We start from the raw sequence: 18,193 nt of genomic DNA, 5'->3' as shown, positions 1-18,193 counted from the left end.
GTTTTTAAATGGAAGAAGCACTTCAGAGTACAAGTACAGTGCTTGCTGTCCCCTCCATGCTCAAACATTCATCCTGGTGATAACAGATCATTCCCATCTCAGTGATAAGGTCAGCAGCTTTCCAACCCAGTGCCACTGGTTCGAGCCTAAACCGCTTTGATTTAGTCCATCACCCCCTTGGCAAACTGCTCTGTTTGGTCTGCACAGCTAAAAACATTCCACACCACTTGATTTTTTTTTTAATCTAAAAATTTGTTCTACTGTCTCAAGTTACGTTCTGTAAATAACAAGCAACGCTGATGAAATCCCCGAAGCTGCAGATTTGTAAAGCAAGAGCGAGTGGCGGTGCCCACATCTGGGTCCCATTACCCAGGCACTCAGCAGATCTGCTGATTCCTTTTTAATAAGCACACAAAGGCAATACAAGGCAGGAATGCCCTCACGTCTGCCCGGCACAGCAGGGAGTGGTGCTGCTGGAGGGAGCCACAAAGGGCTTCTTCCCGAGGGTGTCGGGAGGTTGAGGCCAACCCAGAGCTGTGCCCTGCTCAAAGCTGAGCTCTGGAGCTCTCAGCCAGCTCGCTGGGCACACTGGGACCAGGGCACAGCCTTAACTGGTTGGTGTTTGCTGAGCAGTTCACAGAATCCTTGGGGTTCTGGGAAGCTTTGTAATCAAACACATCACCAACCCGCTGATGAAGGAAGGGGTCAGGTATTAGTGGGGATAATTATTTACCAGCTTAGGTTGAGAAAGCTCTGTGAGAGACATCACAAGTTTTCCAGAGTCCCCTGTCCTTGTTCCTTCCCTCCACATTCATCCCTAGCAGGTACCCTCCCAGCAGGTTCACACCACCAGGTCTGTAGATGTGATTCCTGCAGAGGTGCATAAATACACAGTGGCTGTGAGAACAGGACCTTTACTCATCTTTGAGGGTCTTCTGGAGACCTAAAAAATTTCCCTGAAGTGCACCCAGACTGCCCTGACAAAAACTTTAAAAATGAAATTCAGAAGGCATCAAACTCTGTGTATCAACAGATGCTGGTCTGTTAAAACAAACCATCCCACTTCTAAAACGATTTAGAAATTATTTACAAATTTACATCTTTCAGTTTCCTCAGTATCACACCCAGAATAATTATTCACAATAAAACAACTTTAGGAAATGAAGCAACTTCTCCTGAGAGAAAAAGGACAAACCCCATGACTGACACATTAATCACTAAACTCTTCATTTCAAATATGTATCTGGGGAATCTCTCATCTGTCCTCTGGGTAAGAGAACAGCACTGGCAACTACAGATCTGTTCAAAAACCCAGCCTGAGCATGGACACCCCAAATCCTGCACAAACAACAGCTCTCAGTGCAAGCAGATGGAATTCTGACACCTGAAATTAATATTTAATGGATCAGGCTCCTCACAGAGACTTCGCTGGCTGCACCCCCTGCCTGCACCCAAACCCCAGGGTGTGCCCCCACCCATGGGCACTTTCCCAAGGGATCCCTGGTCCCAGGGCTCTCCTCACACTCTCTAGGAATAATTTCCTTCAGGCAGACCCAGTTTGTGCTGCCAAAACTTCCAGCAACTGTCACCAGCGAAGGTGTGTTCCAGTCTGACCACCTTGTCAGCCCAGCCCAGTGAAGCAGTAACTTACTGGTTCTGGTACAGCTCAAAATCAGTCAGTGCTTCCACTGTAAACTTGTTTTTTCAGGTTTGCATAAAATTTATTGCCAAAAGCCTGCTCTGGGCTGTAACCTGGCATACCGACTTCCAGCCTGGGAACAGTTTTTATCCCCTTGTAATGATTGTAAAGCAACCTTAATTCAAACAAAGGAAAATGGCAGGTACTGTAAGACACAATTTTCAATAGCTGCTGGCTTTTTCAAGAAATAATATCAAACTGTTCCTTGCTTGGCTCTGGGAAAAGTCCTAAATACAGGGAGTGCTTTGTCTGAGGGGGCTTCAGTGCACTTCAGACATTAAAAGTGACTTAATCTGATAAGGTGATTCTGTGATTCTATCTTCTACCATAAAATACACAACTAAAGTACCTGACACAATTGCACCTGCAGCCTTCCACTGGGATCACCATCCCATGCACGAGGTCCATGACATGCAGAAGGAGAGAGTGCTTGTGTCAGATGTGATGGGAGGACACCAAGCAAAGCACACTCACAAGTGCCAGAGCCAATGAAGTGCTAAACAACCTCTGCCTTAAAAACTGAGCTCCAAACTCGGCCATCACAGCCACCACCTCCTGATGCTGCAGCTGTACCTGGGGGGGTACATGGAGAACAAACATGAACAGATACGTGCCACGTCTGCCAGGGGCTGTTCTGCACATCACACCTCTGCTCAGCACCAAAAACCCACTGTTCCCACAATTCTTTCCTCACTGGTGCGCTCCAAGCAGGAACATGCCCTGGATTTCCTGGGCAGAAGGGGACAGACAGCAGGATTTAATGTGCCAGGTCTCAGCACATCTCAGGAAAAGTTGTGGCAGTCTGGATTCTGTGTTCCCTGGTGATTCTTATTTCAAGGGCTCAGTGCACTTGCCTCCTGCCCCGTGCTGGAGTTTGGGGTGCAGCTCCCAACAGGCAGGTCATTGCCTGATCCCAGAGATCCGGCACAGCTCTGCCACGGGATTCACTCCCCTCTTCCAACACAGATGCTGTGAAGGTGTGTTCAAATGCACACACGGTGCAGTCAGTTGAGTGTTGGATTTGGCATCAGAATGTCTCCCTTAGATGCAAGAATGTGTAAAATCCTGGGCCAGACAGCTCCCTGCTGACTGCAGATCTGAGGAAGCTCATATGGGCCGTTGATTCCAGCAAACGCATGGAATACATTGTGCTTGTTAAATGTGTTCCCAAAATGCTCGTTTCAGGCAGAAACATGCAAATAAATGGTGCCTGGGGTTAAAACCTCCCACTTACAGTCAAATCCCTCCTCTTTGGAGGGATCTCCCAGCTCAGATGCTGCAGACCTTTAGCTGACCCGACGTGCCTTTAGGAGGATCCAGTGGGCTGAAGGAGCAACTGTTTATCATGGAGGTTGTTCTTGCCAGCTTCTCGGAGATGGAGCTCTTCTCCCCCTTCCCTCTTCTTTTGGACACCAGATCAAAACCAAATTGAGAACTATTCCCTGGGTTTATGGTTGCACACAACCTCACTGGGCTCCAAGTTCAAAAGGAAGCGAGAAGGGACACTTTCCACTAGCCCAGGTTGCTCCAAGCCCCATCCAACGTGGCCTTGGGCACTTCCAGGGATGGGGAGTCACATTTATAACAGTCCCATCAAACCCCATCCGTGCTGGCCAAGCAATATCCAGTTGTAGTAAATGCAAACATGGTCACTTCACTTTGAGTGTAAAATAGTTTGAGCACAACAGAAAATGCTTCCATACTGTACTCCTGCCTTTCTGGGAAAGCAAATCCACGCTGGAGAAGAAGAAACCAGGGCCCCTGCCCAGCACCAGGACAGTGACTCTGGGTGTGCATGAAGGACTCTGTGGAATCAACTCTGCTGAGAGTTTTTTCTCTTTCAGACCCTCCTTTTATACTTCCCAGTTACCACAACTGGGGATGCAAGAGGCACAGCAAAGTCCTCCAGCACAAACCTCACCCAACAAAAAGCTACTCACAAGGTTTGTTTTGATTTTTAAAGTTCACAGTTGCAAGAACAATTCAGATAGACTGGCTGTACTTACAGAACTGATAAAGAGCATTCCACATGTTAACAGCAACATTAGGTGAAAAAATTATCTATAAAAATACCAGCCACATGCTAAATGAGGTGACATCAAGGCAATAAATAGCTCCATCTGTATGAAAGAGTTTGCAGAACAACCCAGAAGACGTCTCTGAACAAAAAAAGTAACTCTGGATAAAGCAATGCTGAAAAAAAAAAAAGCACTGGGTTGGATTTTTTTTTTTTTTTTGGTTAAAAGAAAGAAAAGATCAGTTTTACATATTTTTCTGCGATCACTTTATAAATCTGCTGCACATTAGAAATCAGACACACATGTACGTTTTCCAAGCCCAGCAAGTCGAAGGTTTACATTTTAATAGCGACGTGCCTATTTCTGAATGGCAGCAGTGTACATTACAGGCAGTGTGAGAGGGTTAAACAGGACAGCCTCGACTCTTTATAAACTTTTGCCCTCTGGATATGTACTCATTGGCTGCTGTACAAGACTCGAGCTGTATTACACGCCTTAACGATATGGTTCAACTGTCGGTCAGGCTCGGGGCTGGCGCGGGGCCAGACCGCAATCAATGGGACACAAACCTCCCCCTTTCAGATCATCACGAAGGCTCATATTATCTCCTTTTTGTCGTGCTGGTTAAATTTATGGAGCAGAACCCCGAAGCTGCATTCCTTGGCCTGGGCCGGCCCACGCGGGCCTCCCTTTGTTTGGTACTGTAAGGAGCGTGCTTTGGAGGATTGCGGGGTTGTTAGTTCAGGCACTGACTGTTTGCTCATGACTGAAATGAAAAGAGTTCAGGGGAAGGGCAAAAGGACAGCACAAGTGTAAAACCCCATCCCAGCAGGCCCTGGGCTCCCATCTACCGGCTCTGGATTGGGACTGAACACAAAACCTTCCCGGTAATGACAGGGCAAAGTCTGTCTAGTAACAGGTAAACAGCCCTGGGAACACACCTCGCCCTCAGCTCTCCTGCTTTTCAAGTAAGCCTGTAATTGCTGCATAAATATGAACCCCGACTAAGCTGGCTTTAAAGCACTGCTCAGAAGTGGTATTAGTTTTAAAGCAATGCTGTATCTCTTGGTTTGAAAATAAAACCTGTCAGTGCAAAGCTGACTGGCTGCACGGTTTAGTGGTTCCACTGTTTTAAACACCGGGAGTAACCTCAGAGAACCTGCTGCCCTCATATTTAGGATGTAGCAAGGAATTCTAGGAAGGCACAAAAATGACTGGAAATACAGCATGGAGAGAGGATTTTCATTTTGTCTAAAATGGGCGTTTTCCTACATCTGAGGAATGGTCTGAGGGTGGAAAAAGTCCATCTCTGGGTATGCTCAGACACTCTCTACTCAAAGCTGTATTACTGTGGTAATTAAAGGGCACTTCTTGATGCAGGTCACAAAATGAAGGATGTACAGAAACCTTTAACATAACCTCAAGGCAAAACCACCAGGAGTGAAGTCAAATGGAGAGACAAGTTGGACTCTATTCCAAATCCACACAAGAGAAGCAAATACAAACACGGAAATCCCCAAGCACTCTCCCTGGTTGTGCAGGTGCCCATGGACTCGTTCTTCAGCACCCAAAATACCCAAATTACCTCCATCCCTATTAAAACTAGTAAGACATTCCCAGGAATGGCCCAGACCTGTTGGACCAGACTTCACCCCTCTGGCAGCAGCAGCAGCTGTGTCAGGCCAGGAGGTCACACAGACGCTGCACTGGGGAGCAGCTCCTGCCATTTGTGCCTCAGAAAGGAGTAAATAAACAAATCCTATACTCCGATTGCACTACACCAGTTTCATCTTTCCTGCTATTTTTTATGAACTAGAAAATCCTGGAAAATGGGCCAGAAGGTTATGGAAACCCACAGAAGGTGTATGAGATGTCTGTGTGCCAGTTGTGGGGCTCAAGCCCGACGGGTTCTCTGCAGAACTCAGGACATCCCAGCTGGTTTGAATAAAGCTTTTGTTCCTTCCTGAGGTGCAGACGCTCCCACCTTATCCCACCTCGTTCTGAGCAGGCAGATTTGTGAATGGAAACCGCAAATAATTTATGGCCCAGTCTTTGATGACTTTGTACTTGGTTCTGCTGATGCTAATGAATGAATATAATATATTTTTCTTTTCCAAAGACTCTCCAATTCTGTTTTAGGAGGCACCACTGCAGACTAGTTAAATCAGCAGCTCTCTGGAATTGTTTCTACCCAAGACAAGTGCTACACAGAATACACCAAGACAGCAGCATCCTTTAGCAGAGATTCTGTGTTCTAAGAACCACATAAATACCAGAAAACATAAAACAGAGTAAAAGGTGTTTCTTTTCCCTTTTGGCCTTGGCACTCAAAACCTTTGGCTGAAAGAGAAGATAATCAGACAGAACATGCAGGCTCTAGAAATACAAGTATTTCCAGAGGACATAAAACTTTCTCCCTGTCTAGCTGCATTCCTTTGAGTTAACAGCTAAATACTGTGAAGTGGGCACACTGAGGAAGAATTCCACTCTGTGAAGCAAATGCTTCATGTCACACAAAGTTTAAGTGGTAGAATAAATCTGTGGTAAATCCAACAAGGGATTTATCAGCTCTTTTCAGAAGGAAGTTCATAATTACTTCTACTTCTGATGGACTACACCAGGCCAACGTGACAGTGCTTTGGATTTAACCAAACTGGGAAACATTAGTCACCTACTGCAAAAGTCTGTGTGTCCCAAGAAACTTGTCCACGACCTCCAGACATGTTGCATTGGCAGGGAGCAAGTGCTGTGCCCACAATGTCCATTTTCAGCCATCTCTTTTTCACACCAGACCAGCCTAATACAGCACAACACCTTTTCCTCACTAACTCACCCCTTTTCCAAACCAGTGAATGCACACAGTGCCATCAGGCTGGGTCTGGTATCTCCTCTGAACCCAACCTGAGCAGCAGTTTAACCCTGGCTGGGCACAGCTTGCTGGGTTTAGGTGATCTGCCTTTAGGTGAACTTACCAAGGCATGGGGAAATGTTTTGGGGTTGTGGAGACCACCACAGTAAGAACTCTGCATTCGTTACCTTTATGGAATTATTTGTTGCTAGTAATGAATGGACATCTAAAGAAAAACACAACTGCACATTTTATGCTCAGGTAACTCCTCAGCATTGCTCACTTCCATGTGTTCCATTTTCTCCATCAATCCTCCCCTCACAAGATTCCCTTCCAGAGCCTCTCTCCCTTGACCACAGTCTGCAAGCACACAGGGTATCTTTCTGCCCTCAAATGTCAAGTTAAATACAAATGTTTTAATGGGAAACCCTTCTTCCTCACAGAAGAGCTGCTGGGATTTAGGATGACAGCCAGTCCCTCCCAGAGCCTCCCTGTTTAATGCCAACAGACGTGTCCCCACTGGTGAACCCAGTGACTGCAGTTTTCTGAAGCCAGGTTTGTGTTCAGTTCAATACATTCTGTCATGGCAAAGCAAAAAAAGTTGCACAAGTCTCAGCTAAAGGTTTAGACCTCCCTTTTGGAATTTAAATCATCTACAAAAATGTAGGGTGCACAAAACCCCAGAGGCACAGTGTGAGGGAGGGAGCTGCAATGAGCAGCCTCAGCAACTGGAACCCCTGGGTTTGGGAAAGGGTCTTTTAACCAGCAGGTAAGGGGGTTGTTCTGGGGTTTTCCTCTCTCAGCCCCTGCTACTCCAAGTCTAGCTCATAATCTCCAGAGGCTCATCAGTGCAACATATGTGAAGTGTAAGACCTGCATGATTAAACGTTGCCTAACCCATAATTGCTTATTTTTTCCTTAAACCTCCTATTACATAAAAACATTCCTACAGAGCAGATGTGAAAGGAACCACATCTATATAATATTAATGAAGGATTATGTTGCTGCTGTAGGTCCAAACACTGTGGTTTTCACTTCCACTCCTTCCAAATTGTTAAACTGAGTCAAGGTCAAAAAAGGGGACAAAGACAACCAACTGCAGACAACTGAGGGCTCCAAATATAAATGGTCTCTGGTATTGCAGACACTTAGGAACAGCCTCCTGGAAACATTATTCAGACATACAGTGGGTATTTGCACTAATGGACAAAAAAAGTGTTAGAGTTTGGTACCTGCTGTCAAACCAATCCCACTCAACCCTCTAAAAAGGAAAAGGGAGAGGGATTTGTCAGTGCAGAGTTTGGATTCTCCAAATCATCTGGACTATTGCTGGGCACAAGCAATGGACAATGTATTGTTCTGGAAAGTCTGACATTTTTATACATGTGGCTCTAGAATTATAGGCTCTGCAATAAAATATGATTAAGTAAACTCAACGTTTTAAAGGTTCATCTTTCTTTTACTGCATCCTGTGGATTAAAAAAAAAAAACATGAAAACTACATGCATCAGAGTTATTTTCTTCAGTCATGCACTGCAAATCCTGCTTTATTGTGAAGAACAGAGCCTGTGCTCCCAAGGAATTGGCCTTCAGCTCTTTGTTCCAGGGGGGGAAGGCAAAGGGAACAAACTGGGAGATTCCCAGCCTGTCAATGCTGGAGGAGGGCGCAGAAGAAAAACCTGCCCCCTGTATTTCTTTCTCAAACAGACCCCACTCTCCTTTATTTCTGAAGTCATATCCCTTTCAAAATTATATTTTAATTTCTTGAAATAATAAATTCTATTAATTAAAGACCGAGTTCTTTATGATTAGCCACTGTATGAGCACGCAGAGCTTCAGAAGTGCAGTGAAATGCGGGGTGGAACTGCACTCCATCCTCGCCTCTCCTGATTTTAGGAGCTCCAGAAGAGTCACCACAAGTCTCAACTGCTTGAATTCCTCCCATGGAGCTTCAAGGGGAAGATGGCTCTCCCTTTACAAAGAGTGAGCATGCAAAGCAATCCTGACAGGATTCCACTACTTCTCCCACAGGGAAATAAATTCACATTTACTGTAAGTAAATCAACAACGAAGAACAGACACCTCAAGAACAGTGCGAGGTTCTCCAAATGAACTACAGCAAGTTACCAGTGATAAAATAAAACCTAACAGAAGAACACTGAGCAGGTGAGACTGCTCACAGAAAAAGAAGCATCTACTGAGGTGCTGCAAAATGTGTAGACACAAACCCAGGCTTGCTTAACTTCAAGGATCTAGTGATGTGAAACTACATTTGGAGGACAAATAAGGAGGTGTTTAAAACTCCAGTGAGGACAGTGAAGTACTAAAGGACCTGAAGAGGTCAGAAATATGGCAGGAAATTAAATGGGATTCAACCTGCAAAATTGCAACCTGGTTCATCAGGGGAAAAATAATCCAGAAGGCAAATATTAAATGACAAGGAGATGTCTGCAAAGCAGTAAAATAAAACAAAACATAAAAAAAACCCCTCCTGGGTTGGGAAAACAGCAAGCAGAAAACTAGATATCCATTTGCAATGTGATAGGGCAGGAAAAGCAGCCAACACAGTTCTGGATGGCTTGGAGAGCACAGCCTGGCTCTCTTTTCACACCACACTGATGGCAACCTGCACACTGGGGGATTTCAAAGCTGCCCCATAAAAGCAGTGGAACAACCCAGACAGTTAATGACAGAGGAATGTAAACCCATAAGATCCAGTTGGACTGGGGTTGAGGGTGGGAGATTGGGGCTGATGCTGAGGAAAAGCCCTTGGCTACAGCTGGGCAAGGGCTGGGACAAACAAGCTAAGCAAGAGAAAGGGACAAACCTGCTCCGAGATTAGAGGGAAGACCTGCTATCCCACTGGGAAAAGGAAGGAAGGATATGAAGGAAATGACTACTCAAGTCATTCACTGATTAGACTGATGAATGTGTTTTCTCTCTGGCTTCTAAGAAAACCTTAAGAAGAGCTTCCCAGGAGAATAACAATGTCTCCTTGATGTGTGGCCTTGAACTGTGGCCCATAAATGACTGAGATTACTGTAGAGACTCTAAAAGTCAGATCCAGATCAAGTCCAAGGTCAGGACAGAATCTGGGACACATGCAGAGGTGTAAAGGATCAAGCAATATTAACCAGTAAAACCTGAGAACCTCGAGGATATACTCTTGGCAGTTAATTTTGCCTAGTTCTCCATACAGTTACATATTTTCTACTTCTCACTGTCACTGATACTCTCAACTCCACTGCTTTTGACCTTACTGTACAAATCACAGCTAACAGAGGATGCACAAAGGCAAAACCCCATTAATTTAAAATCACCTGCTGTTGACTTCGTCTCCAACTCTGAAACCTCACTGCTCATCTCCCAGTGGGGTGTTGGAAGTGGAGAGCTAAGGAACAACCAGCACAGGCTGCTGCTTTCCAGGGGAAGCACATTTAAAAGAACCAAATATTTACATAACACTTTTCTGTGACCATTAATGGCTTGCCAATCTCCTGTTCTTTACTAGTACAGTCTAGCTCACAGACAGAATTCACTGGAATTGGGGAGGTCATGGAGTTATCTCCTTACTCCTAATTTTCACGTTGTGACTCTCAGAAAAGAACACAAACCCTTGCAGCAACAGCCCAAGAATAATCTTAAACTCACACTGACCTGGCAGAAGCCTGAGAGAAAGCCATAAAGGCAGTTTCCTGCACTACTTGTTAGATTAGACACACATCTAAATATAAATGTTCTTTACTTGTGCTGCACTAGGATGTAAAACACGTTTCTAGGCGAGAGCTTTCCAAGCATATCCAGAGACACAACAGCTTTCCTGTTTTGAACTGGTCTTTAAGACTTTTGGCAGTATATGACAAATATGGAAATAATCAGAACTCTTGTATGTGACACTGGAGTACTTGGAACACATAAAACCCACTCAATAAAGGTATCAAGTCCCAGGCATTAACTGTTTATAAATGAGATGTATGCTGCATTGTCAACAACTGTTTTATGCTCTCCTCTGCATTAAAGGTATTAAGGCAGATTTATTCATCAATAACAAGCATAATAAATTATATGATTAGATAATAAGTTAATAAGATTAGCCTTGAAACAGTCCAGCCTAAAGGCAGATTTAAAGAAATATTTTCTTGTCCTTTAAACCCATCACCCCTTAAGCTCTAAAGGCATTGTCTGTGCCTTGGCCATTTTGGCTCCACATTCCCAACACATGGCTTGTCCCCATACAAATCCATACATCTGAGGCCAAAAAGGCCTCATGTCCATGTAGCCTGATCACAGGAACATTAGCTCCAGTGTTCTATTCCATTCAGGAACTTTGCTGGAATTGGAGCACATCTTTTAGGAAAGCCCACGACCTCAATTAAAATTCTTCATCCCACTCAAACCTCATCCGATGGTTCAAAGTCAGGCAGCTGAAATTCAGAGAGCTTTTTTTTTTTTCCAAATTCAGCCATGTAATTAGAGAATTGCAAGGGGCCTGTAATTTACAGTTCCACATCCTGCCATTTAAATGCAACTGCAATGAACTGGCTGACTCAGGTTTGCACCAGCACCGGGAACGCGCGCACGCAGAGTCCGTCTCGGGGTCAGGTCAAACCGCTCCTGCCACGCTCAGGAACTCCCAAACCCTTCCAAACTACACTGGAGATCAGTTACTGCCACACACCCCCATCCAGCAGGGGCCTGGCTGCTTTTGTGTGTGCTGAGCTTGGAAGAGCCTCCCCAGCCCAGCAGGCTCCAGCAGAACACTCGAGCGGAGCCAGGAGCTCGGGTTTGGAACGTTGTTCCCCTCTCCTTCCAAACCGCACATACTTGAGCAGTTACAAATGCGGCGGGGGGATAGTGGTGCACAGCAGCCTGAAACACGGACAAACCCTTTGTTGTGTGGCTTTGTTTTTTGTTTTGTTTTTTTTTTAAACCCCCAGAAGAACCATTTGGTTGCTTCATTATATAAGCACAGCAAAACCCCCCACACCGAACAAAACATGAATGCGAAGTTGCTCATAGGTGGAGGTGGGTTTTGAGGGGTTTTTTACCCCCCTGTCACATTATCTACATGTTCTCAGGCACATCTGTTTATCTAAGAAAGGTTTTGATCAGATTTTTGGGGACTGGAGAGCTGTAGTGATTGAGTAACCTTGGGAAAGACTGGGTTTTGGTTTTTTTCCATTCTTTTTCCTTTCCTCTTGTAGAAGGTTGTTGGGTCAGAAACTCTGCAGGGTGTGTGTAGACACTAAAATAATTTCTCAGTGACAACAGTATTTCAGAATCTAGTGGAACCAAAACGTGGTTCAGCTCATCTGTCTTAACCTCTTCTCTTAATTGACAGTTAAGAAGTTACAGGAAGATGTGCCCCAAAGGAAACACAAGCCCAAGATGAGGCTGCTGGACACCCTCTCACCCTCTCTCTCCCAGTTGCTGTCTAGTTTGGCAACTGTTCTAACACCATCACCATCTCACAGAATTATGTCAAAACATGAATTTTAAGAATATGTGTGGCTTGAAACAAACTATAACAGACCCAGAGCTGAACCAGAAGTGCAGCTACAGCACAGCCAGGTGTGCTTCTCCCCACCCTGACATCCATCAGTCTGGACAGTCACAAGTTTAAGACATGTACAAGTGAAACACTGGATGTGTTTTCTCAGGGATGCACTTGGAGTTCTCATTTAATTCTGTGTATTTAAATGTACTTACCAAACTGTAATCCTTGACCTCCTGGTTTTACAAATCAGGGTAAGTACCAAATATGTACGACACACGTGTACACACTTCCATTTTCACAACAAAGCACACCTTGGGTCATTCTTCAAGCTTCCTACACCTCACTCACACCTCATCAAGCTCATTGTTACTCAGTCCCCGGTGTAGACCCTTCAGGGTTCCAAGAGTGGCATAATAAAACACAGGAAATGGAAAAGCCAAATGGGAAGACAAAACAAGCAGAAACCCCAACATTTTGCAAACATTTTTCTCCCAAGTTTTCTGACAATAAAACCTACTTAGGGTTCTGTTTCACCTCTCCAGCACAGAAATGTCATGTACATACAAGAGGACTTATCACACCAAGTGAACTCTGGGCCACAAAGAGCACAAAACTCTTCTCTCAGAGCAGTTCCCTGTCAGAACTTGGCCCTTCTCCTCTGCCACACTCACAGTCAGTGCTAATCAACACTCTTTTACTTTGAGCAAAACCACCACTAACCCCAGGGAAGAAACCAAAGCATCTGTCCTGATGTGCTGAGCCCTCACACCCATGGGAGGATAGGGAAGCAGATAACCATGAGCACACAGGGGCACACAGCCACACCTCTCGTGACTGAGAACCAGTGTACAAAACGAAAAGGAGAAGATAATGACAACATGTTGATGCCAGAACTCTTCAAACCTTTGAAGAGCTGTTTTTCGAGGGTTAAATGAAGCTGGAGGTAGAGTAGGGAGAAGAACTCCCTCATTTCAACTCTGCAAGAGGATTCCACAGTAGGAGTTTAATCTCATTACAAACAGCTATTCTAAAAATTTTGCTTGATCTAATGCTGCAGCTTAATAATTCTATTTTATCTTGCGGCTCTCCTGTGCAAATTTCACCCTTGTTACGGTATCAGCAAATGCCATCTATTAAACCAAATCAAATGGAATTGAAATGGGCCCCAGCACCGATCACAGCTCACGGTAAATCTGATTAAATTATTGTTGCTTTGCCCGGGGAAAGATAATCAGATGAGAGATTGCAGCAGGTATTAATACCCAGTTTTCCAGTAATATTGATCAGGAATATGAAGTGGTTGCTGACCTGGGGCCGCTCAGGGTGGCCGTGTCCCTCACTGCCTGAGCCGTTTCCGATGCGAAATCCAGCGCTCCGGCCACGGGTTTGGTCACGGTGCCCACCAGCCCCTTCCCAAGGCCCGATATGAAACCACTGACCCCTCCTTCCGTCTTCACACCTTCCACTGTGGAAGTTATGACACTTGTCAGGCCTCCAATGATACCTGGCAAAGACAAGAAGAGCATGTCAGGTCAGAATTATTGCCTCTAAAAATTCCAGAACCTCGTCCCAGCTGATGCTGTCACCTACATGATTTATTGTCCATTTATGTTCCAAACCCAACTATATCAAACAATAACTTTACCCATTGTATATGTAGCATAATACACACACACCCCTACAGACTATAATATCCCTCAGGTAAGGATTTAATTCATTACTAAATATGTGTATTTTAAAATATTTTATAGTGGTTTAATTCCAGCTGCACTTACACACACAGTCCTCATCTATTGCACAAGTGAAGCAGTTATTTACAAGGTGACAAAAGCTGATACAATTTGAGACAGAAAACAGAAGAGTGCATTTCTCCACTGGAAAAAGTCAATTACTTTAAACTGCAACTTCAAACTGGCACTTTAGGTGACTTTAGCTGTGATGACACCAACAGCCATTTCTGTGCATGTTTCCCTTCCTAAGAACCCCAGAAATCAAGAACCTACTGAGGCTTCAAGAGATTTGTGTCTGAGAACAACACACTGTACAGATTTCACACCTCCAGAATCAGAATTATCAGTTTTTAGTGCCCTGGCTCAAGCACTCTCCTGTCCAGCTTCCAGCCAGGTGCTCCTTCGAGGTCTGGAAGTGGAGGACAGACCAGGCAGCACCTCAAGAAGCCCAAACTATTTAAATCCCTCCTCTTGAGTAACTATAGTTTATGGTTAAATCCTGTCTGTTGAAATGTAGGAATTAGCAGTTCTTTTCTTTTTTTAAAAAGCTGAATGGGAAGCATTTAAAAATGCCACAGAACGAGGACTAGAACAGTCACACTAATTACTGGATAAAACAACCCAGTGAAGGGCTTTTAGAATGGACTGCTCAGCAAAGACTGACATATTTTAGGCTTCCTCCACTTCTACCAGTATAATTTATGTCAGGCTGTACAGCACACACACAGAGAAACCTCTCCTGATGCATTTCATACCTACAATATGTCTCTTTATGACCAAAGCATAAAGACTTTTCTCAGATCCTGTTCTAGTGAAAGCCAGCTCAGCCTTGCACAGGCTGCAACAGTTACACTGAGAGAATAACATTTAAACAAACTGAGTCAAGATGATGCAAAATATAAATATTTGATTTAAACTTGGCTTGTATTGATTTAACCTTCTTCAACAGATAAATCATGAACTAAATTGATGTGAGATTCTGGCCAAATTAAGACTGGTCCACTGCCTTTTACACAAATTCATGTCTCTAGTTCTTAGCAGACTGAAAAAAACCCACAAAATAACCCAACTGGTGAAATGTTACTTTAAACTGCTGTACTGATTCCAAGGAAACTCAGGTTTCTGGAACTGAAAGCAAACATAAGAAAGCCACAATCCAGCCATATTCATTTTTAATTTTAAGGTCTGGTCTTCAAAAAAACTTTTTGTGTGGGTGTTTCATGCCGTTAGAAAGAAATAGATGTTTTGGATGAGCTTTCTTTGAGATTTCATGATAACTTGGGAAAAAAATCTTCCCCTTCCAGTTACATATGAAAAGACCTGATTCTTAAATGGAGTTTCTGTCAACTTTAAAACCAAACAATCCCCTCACCCCAACCTGCTCCCACTCAGATTCAAATGTAAAACCTCTGACAGCTCCACTGCCCTGGCTTCAGATAATCACCCAGCAGCAACAGCCACTGTTCTTTGCAAGCTCCTCGTTACTTTTAAGAGGGAAAGAAGTTAAAATTGCAGCTGAGGGTTACCATGTGCCAGTCCATGGATTCCAGCCACGAGGTGCTCCCCGCTGGTCGCAGCGTGGTATCGGATGTATTCCCGCTCCGTCTGGTGCCTGTTATCCATGGTCTTTCCCAAACCATCTGACAAGGTCCCAGCAAACTGCAAGATAAAAATAATAATAATAATAATAACCTTGTCTGTTATGAAAAGAACAAAAGCTGTTTCTCTTCCATTCACTGCAGAAAGTTCCCAGATCCTGGCTGGGAAATACAGGTTTTTACAGATCATTTTGTTACACGTACAGAGTCTGCCCAGCTTTTTTTTTTTTTTTTTTTTGCCAAGAAGAAACCTCAGAACTCCATCAGCCTGTGCAACTGAAATCCTGAGGTGACAGCCACAAACCAAGGACCTGCCCAAGTGCAGTGGTCAAGCCAAAACAAACCAAGTCTGTGAAAGATGTACCGAAAGCAACGCCAGTGACCCAAGGGTGACCTTTCAAAGCCTCACAGGAATGTTCTGCAGATAGAAAGCTTTTCTTCTGCAGATAGAAAGCTTTTCTTCTGCAGAGATATGTGAAAAGCTTCGAGGCAAATATGCCTGTCATGAAACTGAAACATTTGGACGAGTTAATGAAATTCTTTTTAGCAACCCAGGGTAGAAATGGTCGTGCTGGGGGAGGAGTGGGGAGCCAGGCCCTGCTCCCTGCAGGATGTGGGGCACCCCCTGACACACAGGGGATCTGAGAAGCACCCACAGGTACCACACACTGCAAACCAAAAGCTCTGGTGGAACCCTCAAGGTGTGTGTGGAGCATTTTGACTCCTCACCCTTCCCTTGAACAGCGTGGGGGAAGACCTGGGACATGCTCAGAGAAGGGAGAGAACAGCTATGTCCAAGCAGGGTTTGTTCTGGGAACTCTGACCATTGCTGTGGGAGAGCCAGTGAAAAAGCACCGAATAAAAATGATCTACTGTCATCTGCTGACCCTTGGTCTGACGTCAGCAGATAGAAACCAGAAGCTCGGTGGAAGGAGGGAGGCAAGAAAAGGAGACAGAAAACCTGAAACCTTGCCTTGCATTCAGGATATTAGTATAGGAAAGGACTCCTAGCAGGCATTTTCCTGGAATAACCTCCAAAAACTGGCTGGCTTTTGATTATGTGTAGTTGGACACCTCCTGAACCACTCTCAAGTACCACCAGCACTCTTACCTCCTTTCAGTAAATGAACAACTTCATCCTCTCTGCCCTCCCCAAAGGAGAGATCATTTAAAGCTTTGTTGTGTCTTCCACTGGGGCTGGGGAATGCCCCTGGTGCCACAGGAACGTCAGAGACACTCAGGGCTGCAGCAGTGGAGTCACTGCTGTCCTGCAGGGTCAGCTCCTCCACAACAAGGACTTCATTGTCCCAGAACTGTGCAAGGACCTGCCCTGGGTTCATGGCCCATCTCCTCTGCACCCACATCAGTTCTGGGAAAACCCTCTGAGGTTCAGGTGTGCACCAGAGGACAACAAAACCCGCTGTGAAATTCTGATCCACTGAAGATTAAAAAAAGAACTCGACAAACAATCTTTGTGCCTGATGCCAGAATGGCATTCCCCTCCTTCTTCGGTCATTTCTTTCAAGGCTGCATTTCTTTTTCACTAATGGCATGACATCCCAGTTTGAAATACTCCTTCCCAGCTCAAAGACAAACCAGTCCAGTGGCTCCAATTATCTAAACAAGAAGACTTTAACAACAGGGATGAAAATTAAATCCCATGACCTTTCTTGTGACTTCATCATATGGACACTAAACAGAACATGGTGATCAGGGACTGAATTACTTCTTGACCTTGTTGTGAACTTAATGTAGATGGTATTTTTTTTTTTAATTAGTCTAGAAATACAAACCAACCTGAAGCTATCTATGAACTGTGTTTAAGGTTAGTTTTTTTTCTGGATAAATACTTTGTTTAAGAGGATTAGAAGAGCTGCTATAAAAATTCAAAGGCTCAGTAGGCCTTCAAAATTCAAACCTTATTATGGAGCATATCAAGGCCAGAAAACGATTTTTCCAGAACACATTTTAGAAGTTATATTAGTGCATAATTGGACAATAAGCCAGCAAGAATATACCAATTTATTAATACTGATCAGAACTGGTAATCTCTCCTTACAGCCTTGCCCCCCCTGCACTGGCCAGCTTCACTAACCCAGCTTTCCCAGAGGATATAGTCCAGTCTTTCCTCAAATTTCCCTTCCTCTGTGAAGCAGAATCTGACACCTAATCATCAATAACAATCCTGTTTCAGTGTACAGACAGAAGTTTAACGTAATAGTGTATGATTCTTAGTAGGAAGGAAAATGGAAAAAAATCCCATGCACACAGTTGAAAAGTCAAACTCTCCATTAGCTGTAAACCCAGAGTTAAACAGGGACATTTTTGTTTGTGTGATTTAGAGAATACCACTGAGTTACAGCTGTAAATACGGCGATTTAAGGATTTTAATTTACCAAACGTACCATGGAATGTTTCCATTCTACCCTGACTCAGGTGACAAAACCTAAACACACGTTAATTACAAAACATGAACTTCATGTTGATGCAGCTCCTCCTCCTCCCCCCCGGGGCCTGTTTGTTCTCTGGCCTCATTTAACAAAGACCGAAGCCAAACTTTTGCTGCCATTTGTACCATTTGTACCCAAACCCAGGGGTTACTCGGTGAGCACAGGGGAGTGGGGCCCTCCTGAACCCTTTCCAGCTGGGACCAGCCCTTTCCTGCTCTGTGGTGCAGAGTTTGTCAATTAGAGGTGGAACACTGAGGAAGATAAAACCAGGACCCACTTCACAGGCGTTTTGGTGATGTTTAGGGGCTGCTGGGCAAGGAGCAACTCACCATTCCTGGGAGGTTTAGACTCTC

General features: G+C 44.4%; 1 protein-coding gene across 1 annotated transcript in view; it reads right to left on the bottom strand.

Annotated features, from left to right (window-relative positions):
* The window catches only part of VPS13D (vacuolar protein sorting 13 homolog D), an 88,708-nt gene that overhangs the window by 6,848 nt on the left and 63,667 nt on the right, over nucleotides 1–18,193 (bottom strand). The window contains 2 exon segments of the mRNA XM_050322716.1: nucleotides 13,371–13,566; nucleotides 15,319–15,451. Of these exon segments, the coding sequence (XP_050178673.1) occupies nucleotides 13,371–13,566; nucleotides 15,319–15,451 (329 nt within the window).

The sequence above is a fragment of the Myiozetetes cayanensis genome, unplaced genomic scaffold (assembly GCF_022539395.1).
Source record: "Myiozetetes cayanensis isolate MyiCay16 unplaced genomic scaffold, myiCay2020 scf28, whole genome shotgun sequence".
In the NCBI taxonomy this organism is placed as follows: domain Eukaryota; kingdom Metazoa; phylum Chordata; class Aves; order Passeriformes; family Tyrannidae; genus Myiozetetes; species Myiozetetes cayanensis.
This window is presented reverse-complemented; position numbering and strand designations above follow the sequence as displayed.